General features: G+C 44.2%; 7 protein-coding genes across 8 annotated transcripts; 1 reads left to right on the plus strand and 6 right to left on the minus strand.

The window, feature by feature from the left end:
- Positions 1-684: 684 nt before the first annotated feature.
- LOC145701948 (carbohydrate-responsive element-binding protein-like) lies at positions 685-2,338 on the minus strand. 2 transcript variants are annotated; one of them, XM_081779171.1, is made up of 5 exons: positions 2,135-2,338; positions 1,833-2,075; positions 1,352-1,606; positions 1,084-1,307; positions 685-1,042 (listed from the first exon to the last, which is right to left on the minus strand). In XM_081779171.1, exons 1-5 carry the CDS (start codon positions 2,267-2,269, stop codon positions 901-903), a joined length of 999 nt encoding a protein of 332 aa, XP_081635297.1. In that variant the 5' UTR covers positions 2,270-2,338; the 3' UTR covers positions 685-900. The 2 variants fall into 2 exon arrangements, with proteins under 2 accessions (XP_081635297.1, XP_081635289.1); XM_081779163.1 differs by having other exon boundaries at positions 1,794-2,075.
- Positions 2,339-2,381: 43 nt separating this feature from the next.
- Positions 2,382-3,470, minus strand: LOC145712144 (uncharacterized). Its single transcript, XM_081789832.1, has 3 exons — positions 3,328-3,470; positions 2,818-2,897; positions 2,382-2,558 (listed from the first exon to the last, which is right to left on the minus strand). Exons 1-3 carry the CDS (start codon positions 3,413-3,415, stop codon positions 2,382-2,384), a joined length of 345 nt encoding a protein of 114 aa, XP_081645958.1. The 5' UTR covers positions 3,416-3,470.
- Positions 3,471-3,502: 32 nt separating this feature from the next.
- Positions 3,503-5,170, minus strand: LOC145712145 (carbohydrate-responsive element-binding protein-like). The gene is made up of 5 exons (XM_081789833.1): positions 4,939-5,170; positions 4,818-4,894; positions 4,475-4,581; positions 4,193-4,323; positions 3,503-3,697 (listed from the first exon to the last, which is right to left on the minus strand). Exons 1-5 carry the CDS (start codon positions 5,011-5,013, stop codon positions 3,503-3,505), a joined length of 585 nt encoding a protein of 194 aa, XP_081645959.1. The 5' UTR covers positions 5,014-5,170.
- A 345-nt stretch (positions 5,171-5,515) lies between these two features.
- On the minus strand, positions 5,516-7,969 carry LOC145695613 (uncharacterized). The gene is given in 8 exon segments (XM_081772604.1): positions 5,516-5,874; positions 5,917-6,129; positions 6,171-6,611; positions 6,614-7,264; positions 7,307-7,483; positions 7,533-7,646; positions 7,736-7,793; positions 7,834-7,969. Coding segments are annotated over 8 exon segments (1,899 nt in total). The 5' UTR covers positions 7,915-7,969; the 3' UTR covers positions 5,516-5,710.
- Positions 7,970-8,822: 853 nt separating this feature from the next.
- LOC145695626 (uncharacterized) lies at positions 8,823-15,290 on the minus strand. Its single transcript, XM_081772626.1, has 8 exons — positions 15,026-15,290; positions 10,171-14,556; positions 10,042-10,126; positions 9,823-10,001; positions 9,561-9,779; positions 9,419-9,517; positions 9,271-9,338; positions 8,823-9,226 (listed from the first exon to the last, which is right to left on the minus strand). The coding sequence occupies exons 1-7, from the start codon at positions 15,107-15,109 to the stop codon at positions 9,297-9,299; spliced, it is 5,094 nt and encodes a 1,697-aa protein (XP_081628752.1). The 5' UTR covers positions 15,110-15,290; the 3' UTR covers positions 8,823-9,226; positions 9,271-9,296.
- A 2,005-nt stretch (positions 15,291-17,295) lies between these two features.
- On the plus strand, positions 17,296-18,288 carry LOC145712146 (uncharacterized). Its single transcript, XM_081789834.1, has 3 exons — positions 17,296-17,786; positions 17,830-17,999; positions 18,041-18,288. Exons 1-3 carry the CDS (start codon positions 17,296-17,298, stop codon positions 18,286-18,288), a joined length of 909 nt encoding a protein of 302 aa, XP_081645960.1.
- Positions 18,289-18,328: 40 nt separating this feature from the next.
- LOC145695619 (trypsin-like) lies at positions 18,329-19,363 on the minus strand. Its single transcript, XM_081772611.1, has 2 exons — positions 19,111-19,363; positions 18,329-19,056 (listed from the first exon to the last, which is right to left on the minus strand). The coding sequence occupies exons 1-2, from the start codon at positions 19,347-19,349 to the stop codon at positions 18,369-18,371; spliced, it is 927 nt and encodes a 308-aa protein (XP_081628737.1). The 5' UTR covers positions 19,350-19,363; the 3' UTR covers positions 18,329-18,368.
- Between the last annotated feature and the right edge of the window lie 1,508 nt (positions 19,364-20,871).

Consider the following 20,871-nt stretch of genomic DNA (forward strand, 5'->3'; position numbering starts at 1 on the left):
AATTTTCATTTTGAATTGATTTGAACGCGATAGCTACAAGACTACAGCGCGAGAGCACTTTGTAAGACACCGATAATTTTTATGAAGAAAGAAAACGCTGAGCAGTTTGAGCAGCAGGAATGCAGGTGTGTTTATAACTCATGCTCTAAGATTTCTAACGCATTTTGGAAGGGTTGAAATTTTCATGATAACGTGCTGGCCCAAACTTCAGCTGGAAATTCAATAGAAGACAGTACATATCACCCGTAACATCTGAGCTTTTCACACACTATAGTTTCAAAATAATTCACCTTTTATTCAGCTTTATGGACCTTTTTTCAAAAACAGAGCAAAATTTTCTATGACGCCTTTCAACTAAATATTATCATGCCTCCTTTCGCCGGCTGAATTTCAGGAATTCTTCGCTCTTCAAACTCTTGATATCCAGTGTCGTCTTACGTAGATTCTTCGTCCTTTGAAATAAATGAAGATTTCTAAGAGGCATAATATCAAACACAGAAAAACATGGCACTGGAAGAGAAGGTGTGTGTTTTTATGAAACGTCTACCATCATGGCCAAGTGTAAATTAAAAATGACATCACTCGGACCAAAATTAAAATTGGAGAAATTCCAGAGCCAGATTAAACTAGCCATGAGTACGAAAGTTTACGACTTCAACAACAAGTCATTTTTGCAAGAATCGATGAAGTCACCTTAGGCTTTATTGAGTTGGCATCTCTTAGCACAGAATAAACACTGAGCACCATCAGTTGTACAGGGTCAGTACAATAGAAAAGAAAAAAATAGACTGCAGTAGAAAAGAAAGGAATAAGATCAGTTATTGAACAAGTAGTGATTATCTTTTGTTTTGTTTTTGAATGTAAGCAAAATTCGACTATAAAGAATAAATAGATATTAGGCTAGTATTTTGAGCTGTCTTTCAGGAGCTCGTGCATTTTTCGCACGCAATCGGCGGGGAAGTCGGCGTTCGGGCGGAAGATGCAGGTGTCAGTGGAGATGAAGCGCGTTGCATCCGATACTGCAGGTCGAACATGAGGTAGTCTTGAGAAAATTTGAATGGCAGTTGAATTTGTTGTACTTACGAGCAAGAGCGTTGGAGCCATTCTTGACTTGTTCTCCTAAACTTGGCCGCGTCCTGCACTGCCACCACCTGGTTGTACGATTCGAACATTTTCCTCATTATCAAGTAAAAAGGAAAAAATTTGTAGTTTTGCTCAGTTCGCGCGGCAACGTACTGGAGAAATTCTCTGTGATTTTTATCACTTCGAACTTTTGAAAGAGGAAATCCAGTTTCCGGGAGTTGTTCCTAGAATAAAAAATATCCAGCTTATGAGATCATAAAAGATGTACCTGAGCGCATGAAATCTGTCTTTGAAGATTTTCACATTCTCTCCTCAGTAAGTCGATTTCTTGCTGCTTTCGCTTTTTCTCCATCTGATGGCGAATGATGGTGTCTTTTGCCTTCATCAAAAGTCCTGCTTTTGAGATTTTCGTTGGCACTGAATGACCAGGGGTGTTGTTTGCCATGGTTTCGTTGAGAAGAGCTTCAAGATGGTCAAACCCTTGTTTCATTGTGGATCTTCTTCGACGCTCGGCACTTTGTTCCTAGAGGACTTTTAGCTATCAGCAAATAGTGATATTACGAAGAATAAATTCTAATTTTCGGTTAATTTTTAAGGACATCTATAAAATAAAATATCACCATTATAAATTGAAGAATCTCGAAATTCATAAGTTTGGCCACCATATCATGACAGACACCATATTTCACCTTTCACCATTTTTATCTTACAGTTTTTACTACGATCTCTTCCTTGACCTCTTGACTTACGTCTTCCTGCGCCTGTTGATACTGTTGGACATTTATGCCGTTATCTTGACTCATTCCGTTGTCGATTTCTGTCTTCTGCTCATAATCATTGTTTCCGTATTGACTACTCTGAGCTTGAGGCTGGTAAGAGTCAGTCGCTGAGTTGGATATTCTCACTGCGTGACTATCTTTCGTTTGGCTGAAGATGACATTTTTTGAGACACTGTCTCCGCGAATCTGAGCGTAAGATCCATCTTCAAGGAGCTAAAAAATTTTCATGATCTCCGCTTTCATAAAGACAGCCATATTAAGAATTGATTTACCTGTAGTAGAACAATTTGCTTTCCATCTGGCAGTATCACGTGACTCTCACGATCAATTTGGTCAATAGGAACGGTACCAATCTCCTCAATCGGAAGATCCATTTCGGAGTTGACCCGGACCCGGGATGGTGCCATTTGTTGCTGCGTTTGCTGAGGTGGCTCGAATTGCGTTTGAGGTAAGGGCGGTCGTAATGGCGGAGGTTGTCTTTTTCATGTTTCAAATTTTGCTGTTTTGTAAAAATGTTTTTTATGAAATGATGAAATCTTTCCTGTTAGGTTGGCTGTACTCCATTGCCATGGGTTCCTGAGCTTGTTGTTGTTGATGCTGAATGTGACGTTGAGGTGCAAGGGTTTGTTGGATCGGTTGTTGGAGCGTTCGGGGTGACTCGGATTGGATATACACAGGCATATTCTTTGAAGCAGCCTGAAAGTTATGTAATAGACGCTCAACGATTTAAGGGAAAGCCTTTGCGTCTGAACAATGGTCTACTCTCTCTTTGTCAACTAATATTTTACAACAAGACCAAGTTTTTTTGAACGAAGATTCAAAAGTCTGCATGATCATCTGACGAAATTCTAACGTGCAATTTGACCTATGATCTTGGACAGGAAAGAGCGTTCAACAACTCAACTCAAATGTTTTCAAGTTTTCAGTTATTTTTTGCCGTTTATTTCGAACGTACCTGGTATCGATGGTTTTGGTTTTCGCTGTTTTTGCTGTTGAATGGTGAGTCGTATGGAGCATGCTCACTGTTTTTCGGATCTAAAGGACGTCTGAATTTGGGTGGCAGTAGGTTTACGCTTTTTTTGAAGTTTTTAGGGCTAAAGGGGGAGATTTCGTGGAGAGTGAGGTTCACCACGCTTTCGAGGTCTTTCGGGCACATGCTCTCAAGTTGGTTGGACTTGGAGTTCCAAAGTTGGGAGAATCTCAATCTCGTGCTCGTTGAAGTTCTCAAAGTTATCTCGCCTTCATCCAGCGAAACTGGAGGATAGTCAGGCGCCATCAGCAGTTATGCTGCTGCATATTGCGCAACACTGGCGCCCTTGCAAGCTGATATTATCCCCTTATCTAAAAGTTGGAAATTGGAAGAGTTTACGAAGAGTCAATCCAAGATCAACCCAAAAGAACTACAAGAGAAACTACAGCTACTGCACCGCCAGTGTTATAATACCATTAAAGATATTATACTCACATAAGAAGTCCATCGACTCCATTGGATCCATACCAATGTCGTTGAGAAAACCTTGGCCGTTATCCGAAAGAAAACCAAATGATTCCATGTTGAAGAAACTATCCGTTGGGATAGCATTAGAAATCTTTCAGTGGGTTTCTTATGAACATCGATAAAATCAAATGAAACATGGTCTTTAGCTTGTTGAAACCCTTGGCAAAGAATCGGGAATATCGTAAAAATGGCCAGAATCGATAACAAGCGCGTTGTCCAAGGGTTGCGTGTCCACAATGGGCACTGCCGGAAAAGGCTTCTGTTTCAGCCGCTTTAGAGAGCGTTCTGCTTGTTTCCAAAAGAATTTACGCCACGTTTTGTACTCGTCGATTACTGCCTAAAAATTGGTCTTACTTTAAATTTAATGACGATCTTCAAATCTGAGTCTTGGAGACAAATTAATGATGAAACTGAATATTAATTTTAATGATCTTCAAACAGCTCGGAGCTAGACTTAACGATTAGATTATGCTAAGAATACGACAAGGGAGACTTTGCTGGTTGGCTCAGCCCCTAAAGAAACAATTTAACTGTGTCTACTTCAGAGGCGATCCTCTTTTTTTCAAAAAAAAATCGATTGATTAGAATTTATACCTATCATTTCTTATATTTTTAGGAAAAAATGAGATTCTCGAAGACATTTATCTATTGAATTATAAAAACGGTCTAGCCTTCCCCTTAATTCGACGACGATGTTTGAGCCTCGGGGTCGGCCTCGGCCTCAATTCGAGTTACGCCATTCTATCGTAACACCCATATAACTATCCTTTCTTTGGCGACCACGTGTATCGCGAGAAAAGAAATGCCGGGCTTTGGAATCAAGGAAGAGTACCTGAATCTGCTGACGCCAGTAATTGCCTTCTAGCAAGTGAACGTCTGGTTTTGCAGTGTAATCAGCTGAGTCTAGTGGTGTGACGAACTCGATCAGCTTCTTTCTTTTAATTTTGGAGAGCCCATCGAGATCTTGAAAATATATTGAAACCTGGGTTTTATTAGTATTGTTAGCTAAAGTAAGTATAATAAAATCATAAGATTTCCATGGAAGCGCGAAAATTCTTCACAGGAAAGCTCACGTGAGGGTACACTTCCTTACCAACTCTGCTGTCTAACTTACATTGAATGTGCCAAGTTCGCCAGATGGCATTATTGAGGCGGATGCGATCCTTGAGGCGGATGTTCATGTTGTTGAACTTTTTCCATCTCGGAGTTGTGACACCATGTCTAAGGAAGAGTATTTTAAAGAATTAATGATTCAACTCAATGGATGATTTTTACTACTCTTAGAAGATCTATCCTAGCCCTAACCCTGACTGTTCTATTTGAACATATTCACGAAGAGGTAAATATGCGAAAATGGGGAAAACCCCGATCAATCTCAGTTAATTTACCCTTGAACCTTCTGTTAACAAGTTTCGATTGCATAATCTATTGTTACGTAAATTCTAGTTAATAATTACTTGAACGCAGTATTCATACAGTCGAACAAGTCCTGAAGATTTCGCTCGAACGTGGGCCTTCCATCGCGTCTTGGGGTCTAAATGGAGGTTGTCAGGGACTAAGAACGTCTACGAAGGGTACCATAAAACCGGTAGGATCGGCATGGGGGTCGACGACCATAAAGTTGCCACTAGAGATGACATTTTGCTTATCCATCGTGTTGTATGCTCTAATTGGCTGCACGGGGGGCTCCCGCGCGCCACCACCAGCAAAAGGGATCGAGGGGAGCTCGCCGACGATGAGTCAGTGTCACTTGCAGCGAGAAAATCGGGCGCGCGTCTCTGCTTGAAAAAAGGCGAAAAAAGTAAGTCTGGTCACTCACGCGACGGATGATATCCACGCAGGCCCCTTGTGAGCCAGAGCGCCGCAGTGCGCTAAACGCCTACGCCCACGCCAAATCCTCTCCACGCAAAGTCAACTCAAGGCGCGCCCGGATGACCCTGGAAATCTCTTCCAGCTAAAAAGTCCTCCGTCAAAATTAACTTGCCAATTTCGGAAGATTTCAGCGGTAGCTCAAGAAAGTCTCTTTTCAAGACATTTCTATTCTGTGAATCGGCGAATTAAGGGTTAGAGAGAATTTTTTTTATTAAAATAATTGAGAACCTAATTCAATTATTTAGCAATAAATATCAAAAAATCAAGAGTCCAAAAATACGATTGTTTAAAAATTTATTCAGTTTTATCTCTCTCAGACTGAATGACGAAAAAATAACTTTTCTTTCTTTCTCCCTCTCAGAAAAGTTATCATATGGAATGGCGAAGAAAGCGAAATACACAGTAAAATATAACATTTGGTTAGTAACGAAAAAGAAGCTTTACATGTCGGGAACCACTTGGGTGATTATTGTTGACTCTAAAGTTGATCAGCGAGGAACTGCTTGCCGATCTTTTCGACAAGACTTCGGAGAAGAACAACGTCGGCTTTCTTGTTTGGTCCGGGTGGACCTTGGAAGCCTTGAGGACCGGGCTTTCCATCCGGGCCCTTTCGACCTTGTGGTCCGGGTTTGCCATCAGCTCCTACGTAAATTGTATAACTTCGGGTTTACTATAATAAATTACCAGTAGCACCGCGGGGACCAGGATTTCCAACCGGGCCGTCAGGTCCAGGGGCACCGTCTTCACCATCATCACCATCTGGACCAGGTAGACCTGGGGCACCATTGGGCCCAGGAACGCCATCGCGGCCATTGACAGTTGGTCCTCGTGGACCCGCAGGTCCTTGTGGTCCATCAGGACCAGGTTTGCCAGGAGCTCCCATTGGTCCAGTAGAACCTTTTACATTTAGTCAATTTTGAAAATAAATTTGATCTTACCTTCGGGTCCTCTTGCACCATCTTTTCCGTTTGGTCCGCGCTGTCCAGGTGAACCTTGGCGACCTTGTTCTCCTTGTGCTCCAGCAGGTCCATCAGCACCTGGTGGTCCTGGAGGTCCGCATTCGCCGTCTAATCCGTCAGCACCGTCGAGGCCATTTTTACCAGGCATGCCTGGAAGACCAGGAATACCATCAGGTCCTTGAGGACCTGGACCTCCGTCGGGAGCTCGAACGTTTTCTCCAGGGATTCCGTCAGGACCAGGTCGACCTTCTTTTCCGGCTTCTCCGTCAGGACCGTCCTGACCATCACGTCCAGGATCACCGTCGCGACCGCGCTCACCATCTCTTCCGGGTTCACCTCGCTCCCCATCTCGTCCACGCGGTCCCGGTGGTCCTTCAGGTCCTTGATCACCTCGACGTCCTTGTCCTGGTTCTCCAGGGGTCCAACTGGTCCTCTTGGACCCTCAGGACCTTGTTCACCGGCTGGACCAGGTAGACCAGCATCTCCGTCGGCACCATCAATACCTGGCTGACCTCTGTTACCTTGAGGCCCTCGCTCACCGGGCTCTCCAGGTTCACCACGCCGACCAGGTCGACCTCTTTCTCCTTCTCTGCCATCTTCCCCATCTTTGCCAGGGGCACCAGGAGGACCACGAATACCAGGAAGCCCTTTGTCATGGTTTTCTGGAATATCAACTTCGAAATCACAGACATAGGTTACTGGAGGACACTCATCATCAGTTTCGCCAATCACAGGAGCTTCTTCGACCATTTCTTGAGCCATTTCTCGGAATCTTGTTCCAGAAAGGTCTTCAGGGTAGACATAAAACTCAACAGATCGATCTTGCGAGGTAAATTCTTGAAGAGCAAGTTTGTTTGGACAGTCACGGAAGGGATTTGCTCGGTCGGCGTCGTCGCAGTAGGTCAAAGGGACAAACCAGGTATCGTACTCGTCAAGGAACTCCTTACCATTTCCAAGTACTTCCTGAGAATATTTTCCGTTGGAAATGATCACAACAGTAGCCTCTTCGTCGGAATTTGAGTATGTTCGGAAGTGAGACTTCGCTTCGTTTAGTGCCAATCTCATGTCAACACCTATTGCAAAAAATAGTCAAAGTCATAAAATTGCTCGAAAACCTTGTCCAAGATAAGAAATTTCTTCGGCCACATTCTCCGCCAACAGCTCATCACTTGTGTAAACCTTGTTGTCTCCAACATACTCGAAGCTGTTGGAAAAAACGGAGATAGAGTATTTGTAGTTTGTGGCGCCTTGAGCGTCAATATTGGCGACAAGAGTTGATACGGTTCGTTTGACTAATGTAAAGTTGTAAAAGCCGTAAAATTGATGTATTTCCGGGCGTACCGTATGGAAGAAATTTATCGATGCAAATTGATGAGTCGATTACAAATAGGACATGACGCGGCTTTTGCTCGGGACGAGCGGCTTTGCAATTGCCGTTTGACTGGATAACTTCATCTTTCAAGAGTCATTTTGATATTTTTCGGTAAATTGAACCTCTTTACAGTACTCATACGGTATCTAAGATAAAAATTCATGACTCTTTCCGAATGGAACTTCGATTGCTCTCTTCGCCCTGTGTTTAGTAACAGCGTTCTTTGAACCCTTAATACTTATTAAATTCAATAAATTCAAGCCCTAAAACCCGTCCGATAATATCTCCAATGTTCCATGTCCAGGCGTCTCCCGTCGCCAGCAGCGTCGTGAAAAAAGGAGCAAGTTTCATCTCAAGTGGCGAATTTGAGTTTTTCGCCGGTACTTGAACTCTCTCTCAATTTCGCTTTTAGCGAATTGACGAGCAGATTGATTAGCCATGGAATTATTAGGATCGTAATAAACAGCGTCGATAACCAACTGATTTACGATGTATTAAATTCACGTCCAAACTGCTCTGCTTGGAATTTTTGGCTTATTTATGATTGATTTTTTCCTTTATTTGCTGATCGATGTACTAAATTAAGGGAATGACGACTAGGTTCGTGAGGACTAGGTTCGTGTGACTAGGTTCGTGGTGGGTTCTGCCAGACTATTGAAATCGGCCTATATTTTGGGGCAGTAAGGGAAATGGGTTGATGACTAGGTTCGTGTGACTAGGTTCGTGAGATTTTAAAATTTAAATAGAAAAATTTTGGGGCAGTAAGGGAAATGGGTTGATGACTAGGTTCGTGTGACTAGGTTCGTGTGACTAGGTTCGTGAAATTTGAAAAATGAAAAAATGTGGGACTATATTTGCCAAATGAGGCCTCCACGAACCTTGTCTCACGAACCTAGTCTTCACGAACCAAGTCTTCACGAACCTAGTCACACGAACCTAGTCATCAAGCCATTTCCTTTACTGCCCCAAAATTTTTTCTAATTAAAATTTCACGAACCTAGTCACACGAACCTAGTCATCAACCCATTTCCCTTACTGCCCCAAAATGGTGAAGATACAAAAAATACATATAAAAATCCAATTTTCACGAACCTATTCACACGAACAATTTTTTCCGACATGGCACCCACGAACCTAGTTACACGAACCTAGTCCTCACGAACCTGGTCATCGGTCTCCTAAATTAAATATCAAGATAAAATTCTGATTAACATTCAAAGCTTGCAGAGAGGCATCGCAAACCAAAAGATTTTATGAAATGACAATCTTTTTTAGGATAGGTATAGTAGTTTATTGCAGAAAAAATCCGTCAGTCATAAGAGCAGTTAAATCTGTCCTCAACATAAAAATATCCTTATCCGTCGTTTCGCGGCAAAAATTTCCAAAATAGAGCAGCGACGAACTATTGTGGAAACTGTCAGATGCCAGGACGCGATGAACTTTGACATTTTGCTGTTGAGTTGAAAGTAACGAGCATTCATCGTAGTACGTGAAGAGATACTCACAGCACCGTGCGCTGGAGCGATTCTCCTCCTTGATTCCCTTTTTTCGATCACCGAGACAATTCTTCAGGCCGCGATGCCACAACAAGAATTTTCTGATGCTGTGTGGGCGCGGAAAAATGTTCCTTCGCCCGGAAATAATGAAAGGTTGAAATTATGTTCTAAAAGATTCGTTTAAATTTTGGGATCCGAATTTCATATTTACCCATAATCGTTGTCAGTCCATTGCATTTAGCCGTAGAAGCAGATGTCGCTGATACTGTAGCCGTATTTCTGAAAATAATTGTTAGAAAATTCTGTTAGCGATCGCTCAAAAAATAAGTCTGCGAAATTAGTTCTGAATATCAACTTACACCAGCGTTTTCGTCATTGATCTTAAAGTCGACAATTGGAAGGATATCGACGTCTCTGGTGTTGAAGTCAACGATGACCTGACCATCGGAGCTCTTGCCCTAGATTTGAAGTTAGAAAAAGTAATCGAAATACAAGACTTACAGAGCAGGAGTCCTCTGCGATGGCGAATCGAGTTTCTTCTGGTGAATAGGTCACTTCGGTGTTGTCGTAAGACTTCATCGTCAGAGCGTTCGAGTAGTCCTGGGTAGTTTCGTCATACCATCCCACGGTGTTGTGGCAGGAAAGTGTGAACTTTTGCTCGGCCTTGGAGCTCAGTAGTCGCAAGAACTTGAACTGTGGCTCAGTGACATTGTAACCGATCTAAAATAGAAGGTTTTTGGAAGATCGGAATTGAAATCATTACCACGCCGCCGCCTTGCTTGTACTCAGAGAACCAGCTGCCTGGATTCTCTCCGGTCCATTTTCGCTTTCGGACAGAGCTCATTTCAGGGCTGATGCACGTAACACCGGCCTTTTCCATGTCACACTCGACCTTGATGGCGTCGCGGTTGCTTCCGCCGTTAGGATCGATCCAGTATTCACCTGGAATAATTTTATCGAATGATTATTCATTTTGCTTTACCTGAAGGCTTCTCTGGGTGACAAAGATGGAGATCTCTGCAAGATCGAGCAGGGTTCGTGATTGTACCCTGGGGTTCTTTCATCGTCTTAAAAGGGATTTTATCAACCAGTCGAGAATATCTATGATTACCTGGAGCTCGTCCTTGAGAGACTCAAGAGAAGAGAAGATTTCATTGAGACCAGAGTCATGAGATCCGTAGTCGAGGTAAGACAAGTCAGAGCTATCAATGATGTCCAAGTACATTGGTTCAAAGCCTTCAATGACATCTCGTCGCTTTCTTGCCTTCATTGAGTTAGGAGCGGGAGCCATGATGGGAGGGCTTGGGGGTCCGGGAGGACCAGGAGGACCAGGTCGACCAGGTTCACCCTTTGGACCAGTAGGACCTTGAGAACCCTTTGGTCCGAGAAGACCTTGAGGACCAGGGTTACCCATGAGACCAGGAGGACCAGAATCACCAGCGTTACCGCGAGGTCCAGGCTCACCAGGCTCACCAATAGGACCCAAGTAACCTTGAGCACCTCGGTTACCCTGGGGACCTTCGGGACCAGGAGGACCAGTAAGACCAGTAAGACCAGCGTGACCTTTGTCTCCTTTTGGTCCTGGCTCACCCTTCTGTCCAGCTGGACCGGGAAGACCAGCCATACCAGGAGCGCCATCGATACCAGGATCACCACGAGCACCGTCAAGACCATTCTTGCCAGGAAGACCTTGGGTTCCTTGAACACCAGCGGGACCAGCATCACCAGGTCGGCCAGTTTTTCCAGGGACACCAGGCTGTCCTTCAGGTCCGGTATCTCCCTTAGAGCCCTTCTCGCCTTCTTTGCCTTCGCGGCCCTGAGGACCAGGCTCACCACGATCACCAGGAACACCAGCTGGTCCAGGATCACCTCGATCACCCTTGACACCGAGTGGACCTCGAAGACCTTCTTGACCAGGCTCACCCTTGTTTCCATTGATACCAGGGGGACCAATTTGACCTTGGTCACCTTGATCTCCAGGTTGTCCAGGAGGACCGATTTGACCTTGCTCTCCTTGGTCACCAGGGGGACCTTGAGGACCAGCAGTACCTTGAGGGCCAGTTGCTCCGTCTTCTCCACGTGGGCCAACTTCTCCTTTTGGACCCATAGCACCGGGAATACCAGGAATACCAGCTGGGCCAGCTTCTCCTGGTTCACCCTTAGAGCCAGTTCGACCTTGAGGACCAGTGCTTCCAGGAGGACCTTGAGGTCCATCGGGACCCTTAGCACCTCTTGGACCAACTTTGCCAACAGGACCAGTAGGTCCAGCAGGACCTTGATCTCCAGGTTCACCTTTCAGTCCGCTAGCACCAGGAAGACCCTGTCCACCAGGTGGACCTTGTTCGCCTTGATAACCTCGTTGACCTTGGTTACCCTTCTCGCCAATTGGACCTTGTGGACCAGGAATACCAGGAGAACCATCACTTCCAGGAGCACCTTGCTTGCCAGGAGGGCCGACAACACCAGGGTTTCCAGATGGACCGGAGTCACCTTTGTCACCTTTGGGTCCTTGCACGCCAGGCTTTCCAGGGTCACCAGTGTCACCGGCTTCTCCGGGAGGACCTTGGGGACCAAGCTCTCCAGGCTCACCACGATCGCCAGGAAGACCATCTCGTCCAGGTGGGCCAGGGATTCCAGGGCCACCAGGAATACCCTTCGCGCCAGCAGGTCCCATATCTCCAGAATTACCTCGAGGACCGGGAGGACCAGGTTCACCTTGCGAACCAGAAGGACCGCGAGGACCAATGCCACCTTGTCTGCCTTGCTCACCAGGAGGACCTTGTTCACCCTTTGATCCAGGAACACCAGCAGCGCCAGGCAAGCCGCGATCACCAGGGTTTCCTTGAATACCAGGCGATCCCATTGGACCAGATGGACCAGGAAGACCTCGGTCGCCCTTTGCACCAGGAACACCACGATCTCCAGGGTCGCCTCGATCACCAGGCTCACCGATCTGACCAGGCTCACCAGGAATACCTTGTGGGCCCTTTTCACCAGTAGCACCAGCGGGACCGATGACACCTTGAGGACCCTGCTTTCCGATCTTTCCTTCGAAACCTTGTTCACCACGAACACCGGGATGTCCAGGGTTACCATTCTTTCCGGGAAGACCAGGGGGTCCCTTTTCTCCGTGGAAGCCTTGCTCACCAGGAGGTCCAAGTGGGCCTTGCTTTCCAGGAAGACCAGGCGGACCTTCTTTGCCGGAGGTACCCTTCTCGCCAGGTTGGCCGATTTCACCTCGACCACCTCGCTGTCCAGGCTTGCCTCGTCGACCACGTTCACCAGGTCGACCAGATTGTCCAGGGGGACCACGAGAACCATCTTTGCCAGGTTCACCAATAGCACCAGGGGGACCAACGTTACCTTTGGCCCCTCGTTCACCTTGGAGACCAACTTGACCATTGATACCCATGTTACCCTTTTCTCCAGGAGATCCGACTGGACCAGGTTCGCCACGTGGTCCATCTCGACCCTTAGCACCTTCAGGACCTTCTTGACCTCGTTGACCGATAGCACCTGGTGGGCCGGTTGATCCCTTTTGTCCAGCAGCTCCCTTTTCTCCGTCGTAACCTTGGTCACCCTTCTTACCATTGGCACCAGGATCACCAGCATCACCAACGTCACCCTTGACACCACGAGGGCCAGGATATCCAGGGGCACCAACATTACCAGGTGGACCAATGTCTCCCTTATTTCCAGGTTTTCCAATAACACCGGGATGTCCAGGAAGTCCATCGGCACCGGGTTGTCCAGGAAGACCGGGAATACCAGTGGAACCCTTTGGTCCAGGGACACCCATCATACCCTGAGGACCAGGCTGGCCCATAACGCCAGGAGGACCAGGGGGACCGTGGGGACCATGTTCACCTTGAGGACCTTGAGCACCTTTGGATCCAGGTCGGCCGTTATCACCAGGAAGACCAGGAGGACCTTGAATGCCCTGGAAACCTCGGATACCTTTAGGTCCAGCTGGGCCAGGTTCACCTTGAGGTCCGGGAAGACCAGTGTCACCTTGTTCTCCACGTTCACCAGGCTCTCCAGTTTTACCTCGATCACCGGTTGGGCCTGGAGGACCTCGATGACCCTTTTCGCCAGGGACACCGGGATATCCAGGAGTACCAGAAGTACCCTTGAGACCAGGAGGACCAGGAGCACCTCGAAGACCATTCTTTCCAGCACGACCTCGTCGACCAACCTGACCAGTTGGTCCAGGAATGCCAGGAAGGCCGGGATCTCCATATGGTCCAGGCTCGCCAGGAAGTCCTTGTTTGCCTTGCTTTCCAGGTGGACCCATTGGACCAGGGTTTCCAGTGAAACCAACTGGGCCAGGTGGACCTTGAAGCGCAAGTCGAGCTTGTTGAAGAGCCATTTGAGATTGGAGTTCTGCGCGAGCAGCAGCACCAGGTCCCTTGAGCTCATCAGGAGTAGGAAGTCGGAACGGGATCATGATATGAGTACCAGGGGCACCTTGAATACCCTGAGCACCGTCAAGACCATCACGACCATCATTACCGGGTGGACCAGCTGGGCCCATCATACCAGGGGGACCTTGTGGGCCTGGAGGTCCACGAGCGCCACCACCTGATGGACTGACAGGACTTGCTGAATCGTAGTCGGGACTGGAGTCGGGAAGGTTAACAATAAGGCTATCGGAAGTTTTGGCTCCACTATCGCCATAGTTATTGTAGTTGTTGTCATAAGTGCCATAGTTGGAATTGTAGTTGTCATCATAATCGCCATCATCATAGTCACCATCATAACTGTCATAGTCGTCAGTAGATGGGACATATGCCTCACCAGTGCCAGAGTCGTATGCAGAGTCAGAGGATGATTGATCTTGGGGGAATGATTGCGAATCGATGGGTGCAACTCGTGCAGCCATGTTGCTATCATTGTCGCACTTGGTAGTGTACGATGGGTAGTCTCGGCAGAGATTATCCGTTGCCTTGACAGCAATCATGGGGTCGTCGTACATATCGAGCTGTTGAATGTCACCCTCGAAGACGGCGTCGTTGTTGAATCCGTTGCGACCAAAGTTGACGATACCTCGGGTTGAGATCTCGCCTGGTCTGGCGTTTCGGACCAGTCGACGGACATCTACCATTTGACAATCGACAAAGAGCTCGGCGATTGACTCGTTTTCGCCAGCACCGAGGTAGACGCTCCATGCGACTTTGTGCCACTTGCCGTCGGCCAGTGACACTTGCCATTGAGGATCGTCAGCGGAGCTGCCAGAGAACTCGTTGTTGATTCCATCGCGGTAGATGAGACGTGGGTTGTCGTCCACTTCAATCGCGAATTGAGTCAATCCGGTCTCGTCCATCAAGGAGAAGAGGCTCATTGGAGAACCAGCTCGCTTCTTGTCCTTGACACGGACTGTGGCAAGGATGGAGAACTCGAGGGGAAAGCCATCGGGCCCAAAAACAGTGTCCGTCGGAACGCTGATCTGAGCCTTGCGCTTGATTTGGTAAGCAAGTCCATCAGGATTGTCGTTATTCTAAATAAAGATATCAAAATGAAAGCTTCTTGGATAGTTCTCAAGCGCGCAATGGAGAGGAAACGGTCATCCTGACGGTTTTGCCGTTATTGGACTCATTAATAATCGTAAAAGTGATGAGAGAGCCTAATGACTCTCATGTCTGAACTTGGGATTGATGGCCTAAGAAATGTTTATTTAGTCAAACGCAGCGTTTCAAACGCTACTTGATTTCAAAGTATCAATTAAATTCCTAAAGGTGCGTGAATTCTATTAAAAAGATCACACGAGGGAATTTCAAAATTTCTCGTGTAATAAAACTCTACGGAAAGAGTACCCTCTTTTCTTTTACTACCGAGCGATAAACCCTCATGAAAAGCCTTTTCAAGTCAAATTAACTCCCTCATAATCCTTTGCGCACTTGTTTAAATTTGCCCATTTGGCGTTTTGTCAGCGAAATCTCGCGTCAAATCAAAATTTGCTTTCTTACCTCGCCACAATAGTTTTCTCTTGAGGCTTTTATTCCGGTCTGATAGGGAGTTTCTTGATCGTGAACAAGTCCAGTAGATCCCATTTGACAGGGTCTCGGTATGACGAGTCATAATCGTCTGCCGAAACACCGCCTTTGAGTCCTAGATGGACCAGTGTCCAGAGGATGCCGCGTTTCCATTTTACATCCGGCATTATCGTATACACATGATCCTAGGGGTAGGCCAGCGTGGACCGAAATGGGATAGAAAATTATAATCTCAATTTGGTTCTCCTCTATGATTTCATCATTTATAAATTAAAGTTTTCTCAATATTTGTCCTTCAAACTTTTAAATTAAATATTTTGAGAATTGAATTTTCTATCCCAATCTCTCGCTTAGCCCCTTTTTACTATGGAGCAGCGGCTTACCGGTAGACTTTTGACTGGTTGAGAAGTTGAACTTTTCCCCTCTCTCTTAAAGTTGGTCTATATCCAAAAATGAGGATCGAGGTGTTGCTCTTGTTTCTCAGCCAGTTCCTGTACGGAGATCGTAGCAAACTGATCGCCGATAGCTCTACGTGGCGACTCTAGGGCGAGGGCATCCTTGATATAGCCCCATCGCGCGCATCACCTTGCGGGCACAGTCCAGCGCCCAAATACTCCAGCTTAATTATCACCAAAGCTCTAATAAGCTCGTTGACACCTTTGTACCAAAACTTTAAAAAGTTTTGAGCCTCTCGGACTTCCCAGGTTCATCTGTCGGATGTAAACACTTATCGATCATAAAATTGTCGATTCTTGTAAATCTTTCGTCTAGCAAAAATAATTCAATATTGGTAAACAAATTAAACAAGAACTCAAACCAAAAGTTCATAGACCCATCGAACCATTCGATGAAATAGCCTAACGGAAACTCTTCAAGATGTTCATCAACCAGCTAAATTCATGCGTAACTTTTCTACCTACCTACTTTCATAAGTCCTGCTAATCCAACCTTATTCTGTCTTTGCGAGAAAATTTCACCTTGTCAAAATTGCCCGGCGAGGAAAACAACTGGCGAAATATCTGTGGCGTAAAGGCTTTCTGACATTGTCACCTGGTAAAAAGTTCAACGTGTTAAAAAGCTATCAACAAATATTTATATTTTGAAATCAACAGACTCATTGTTGTCTTTGAAATTTCATAACTCGACTACAATTGATTGAGTTGTATTCAAGCGGCTCTTTCCTGGATAGCTGCAGTTGAACAATATACAGTCTCTCAAAATGCAGTGATATTGAATTGACCAGGCATTGATAGACCAAAGAGGTCTATTTCTGGGACAAGGGACAAATGAGTGAGAATGCGTTGTATCTAAACTCATTCGGGTAAAAGTGAGTGAAGTGGCATTCAAGTGCAGTTCGATCAAATGAGAAAACACGGACAACAGAAAGCTTCTTTTTCGTAGAGTCCCTCTTTCTGTTTTTAGATTATATTTCGGGAATTCAACAACAAGTAACGATTAATACTTGTCAAGCCCATTTAATTTCCTTGGAAACTCGAATCTCATACCATCAATTGTTCAAAACAAAAGTCTCCTAGCCATGCTTCAGTGGAAAGCCGGGCGAAGTAATTATCTCACTAAAGTCTGAAAGAAAGGTTGAGCAAATAAAAGTAGATCTAATTTGGTACTTATCTATCAGAATACTTTTCTTGACAACAACGGACTCTTCTTTGCCTATCATCCAAATAAAGAAATACAAATACAGAAAATAAAGAAGAATACAAAACTACTCAAAACTTTCAGAATCATGGTAAATTAACTTTGAAGATGAGGCTATTACGCTATATTTGATATTCATCCAAAGTCAATCAAGCAGTTTATGACGACAAATTTTTCCGGGAAGTCGCAAAAAAATTATTTGATGAACCAAGTTTTCAAAAAAAAAGTTCAGTTCTCAATCATTCCAGAATAAATTGAAGATGATGACGTTTCATCACTCCTCATTCGAACGAGGGTTCTTAATTTGGTCGAGTGATTGATCTCTGTGCCGGCCGGATGGCGAGATCAAATATTTGTCAACCTTGCCACGTGACACTCTAACCTTTTTCTACTTCCCGGTTCATGACCGTGCTACCCGAAAAAGATGAAATCTTCCTTGATTTCCACGTATATTTCGTGTCAATCTTCCATCTTGCATAATTGTTGATACGACCGTGGCTTATCGGCGAAAAATTATCAATGTTAATATTCCGAATTTTTCAAACGAGCAGAAGCGGACCTCGATTATTATCGAATAGTCCTACATAATGAATTATGATAGCCCGTTCTTGATTTTAACTTTACTTTTACTTTGCTTACTGAGGATCGCGAGAATAGAATTCACAGAAGAGAACATTGGAATCGCTTCTTTGATGAGTCTCAAAAAGTTAGAGAAATCAAAAACCGAGACGCTAAAATTTTACGACTTATCGAAGCCATTTTCAAAGGAAAATGAAGTCTTCGAAATTCAAGAAGCAAGACGAAAAAGAATTGAAACATTTTGCTCGGAAAAACGAAGCGACGATTTTCTACCTCAAGATTCCTTACGTTTTACAAAAGTAGGAGGCTTCTTTTGCGCTCTCCAAGATGATAAATGGTTGAATACATTCTCCTTTCGTATTTCTCAAAAGATGCCCAAGTTTGAGTCAATTTACGAATTCACTACAGAGGACGTCCAAAATCCACCAGCGTATATAATGACCGAAGACCCTATCAAGCGATTTTTGAGATATTATCACGCAAATGCTCGATCATCAACGTATTCTGAAGCTTTAAGAATAGTAATAAATATTTATTTATAGCAAAAAGCCTTCAAAATTCATCCTTTCTGCGATAAAATGGAAATACTCAATCCTCATTCCTGATGGAATAAAGGTTTCTGTTGATTTGAGCATCGATGAATTCGCGAAGTTTTTTCTTCTGACTGCAAAATCGAATCAAACTGAAATCCCTCTATCGCTCAAGAAGCAAGGTGAAAGAAATCGTTACCTTGATTTATTTACATTATTTCAGTCGACAAATGCCATATTTGCAGCACACAGCCAAAATTTCAAGCAAAAATTGAAACCGTGTCAGAAGATATGAAATTTCTGTACGATCAGTTCAATATTCCCGCTCCCCATCAAAAAGAAAAGGACGAGAAAAATTATATTGACCTGTATAAACCGAAACTGAGCACGTCTTTACTGAAAGAACTTTTAGAGTTTTACAAAGATGATTACTCTACGTTTGATTACAACGCAGATCAGTACCTAAAATAAATTTCTCCCGAATAACTCGACTTGCAAAAGAAACGGATAATTAGCATGAGAAAGAAATGAAAATTTATTCAGAGTACTGATCAAAATAGTTGAGAAAACCAAGAAATAATTTGTTGAAAGAAATTCCCAGATCCAGATGCAGGATCAACAGTTTTTCGAATCCAGTTTTTCGTAGAACGGTGGGCAGTAGAAGAATAGATTCCGGGAAATCCTTCAAAGGCACATCCATAGCCCCAAGAAACGACGCCGACGAGAGCTGCTTGTCCGTCGACATTACAAATCAAAGGCCCGCCAGAGTCACCCTGGCAAGAATCAACACCACCGTCTGTTAGCCCATCTACGTTGCTATCGAGTTTTCCAGCGCAGATCATTTCTTTTGTCAAGCTGTAGTAGGGATAGTTTGTCTTCGCTCGGCAGTAGCTCTTGTCCATAATATGAACATTAGCTTGCAAAAGTGGATCAGAAATGGAACCGCCGGCGCTTGTTGTTCCCCACCCGGCGATCCAGCAGTTTGACGCATGTTTTGGAATAGTATTGGTCAAACAGGCCATGTGAACATTTTTCTCTGGATCCAAAGCGATGATGTCTTCGGAGAATTCGATCAGGCAGACATCAAATCGTGGAGCACCAAAACTTGACTTTCGATATTTTGGATGGTTGAAGAAATTGTAGGAGCGAAGAGTATACTCGCTTGAATCTTGTGTAGTTATCACACAATCGCCGAAAGTAGCATCGATCCAGCGAGCTCCTTCGCAGCAGTGAGCAGCGCTGTGAAAAATTTTAAAAGATAAGGTCAAGGCCTGCTCAGTGAGCAGTGCTCACCTTAGAACCCATTTATTGTCAATGACAGTTCCCCCGCACAGCATTTGCTGCCCATTCTGGTTTTCGATGATGAGTCTTACGAGGTAGGGCCATTGATTTTCTCCTGCAGCGATTCCACCGACGATTTTGGTCGAGTTAGCGAACCGGCCATCGAAGTTAGACTCGTTAGTGCATGTCTGAAGGCTTGGAATACCACTTGTTTGGGCTTGAAGACCAAGTAAAAATACCAAAAAAATCATATTTTTAAATGACAGCCTCGAAAGAAAACGGGGGATATTTATGGGAGCTCAAAGACTATTTATCCGGAAAAGAATAAGAATTGGTTCTGTAGGACAAGCTGGAAAAGAAACCGGCTTTGAATGAGGTCGAAGAATCTGAATATTTGAACAGCACCGCAAAAAGCTCCTATCCTAGGATTATCTTAGTCTAGGAAAACTCAAAATTTTCCACTTAGACTCACTTTTCTTGCTCCTAACTATCTATTGTATTAAAATTCTCTTTGTCTTTTTTTCAACAAAAATTCATTAAATTATGTTCCCCATCGATATAAGCAAATAAAAGATGAGTGAATAACGCGCCCTAGGGGAAATAAAGAAGGATACATCCTAAGGCGCGAATTTATCATCTGTGTTCATTCATGCTGTCAGGCGCGTATTCCATTAGTATCACATTACTGTCAGTGCATTTCGTGTCTTTCCAATTTATTTCGGCCACAATACACCCGCTCGATTTCAATTCGCAGAACTCAGAACTCAGAGATTAGAAGCAAACCCAAAACCAATTTTTCAACTATGGAGAAGCAGACTTTCAAGAAGCATTATCTCTCGCCAGAATCATGCAAAGTTTTATTCAGGGATTCAAAATAGCTCAAAATAACTGGCTCTGAGCATGCTGATCATTTAGTGGCAGAGTCATTAATATGAAATTAATTATTCCATTCGAATTCTAATGAAGCAATAGATGAATTCATACAAATATCAGCCGGCGCTCCAAAACCAAATCCACGTGCTATATCAGCGTGAGTCTAATTTTTACAGACTTTTTCAGAATTAATTTTTTAAAAATTCATTTCATGGCAATATCTAGCTCTTCTTGCGCAGGAAAATTGAAAAAGAGAAAAAGAAATGATGAAAATTATTTCTACTAAAATATTCTTTCATCAATAAAAGATTTGCTCTCTGCTTCGGTGAAATTCGCAGATGACTCGACCAGGACGTCGAAATTTTCCAGCTACTCGGATCTCAAGATTGAAATTGAAGATCCTCCCAAGTCACCAAAGCAGCAAGAGTTCGCCTTCCCCAATTCGGTTCAGGTAGATGCGGCGCTAGATAAAAAGGGTTTATTTTTTAAGGAAATGATTTCACTGACCGACAAAAAGTTTAAATTCTACGCATCCTGCCCCTGCGATCAGTCTTTTATGCTCATCTTTGGAATGCTTTCAATTTATTTACTGTATATTTTCTGCGGCAATTATTTGAAAAATGGAAATTTACAGAAAGAGCTAGACTAATAAATTATGTCAAAGAGCCGGTCTGGCGGACATTCATGTAATTTGCACACTTCCGAGTACAATTTCACCAAATTACAAAAAAAAATGGATATTCATTCAACTCACTTGGCCTCATCCAAAATTTCACTTTTTTTATCAAAATTTGAATGTTTTCAGTAATCAGAGATCTTCTTGAGAAATTCTTCTATGTCTTCTTTTTATCCCTTTTTGCACCAATATACTGTATTTGGATGGTTTTATGGGGAGTAAAG

The sequence above is a fragment of the Oikopleura dioica genome, chromosome 1 (assembly GCF_907165135.1).
Source record: "Oikopleura dioica chromosome 1, OKI2018_I68_1.0, whole genome shotgun sequence".
Taxonomy (NCBI): domain Eukaryota; kingdom Metazoa; phylum Chordata; class Appendicularia; order Copelata; family Oikopleuridae; genus Oikopleura; species Oikopleura dioica.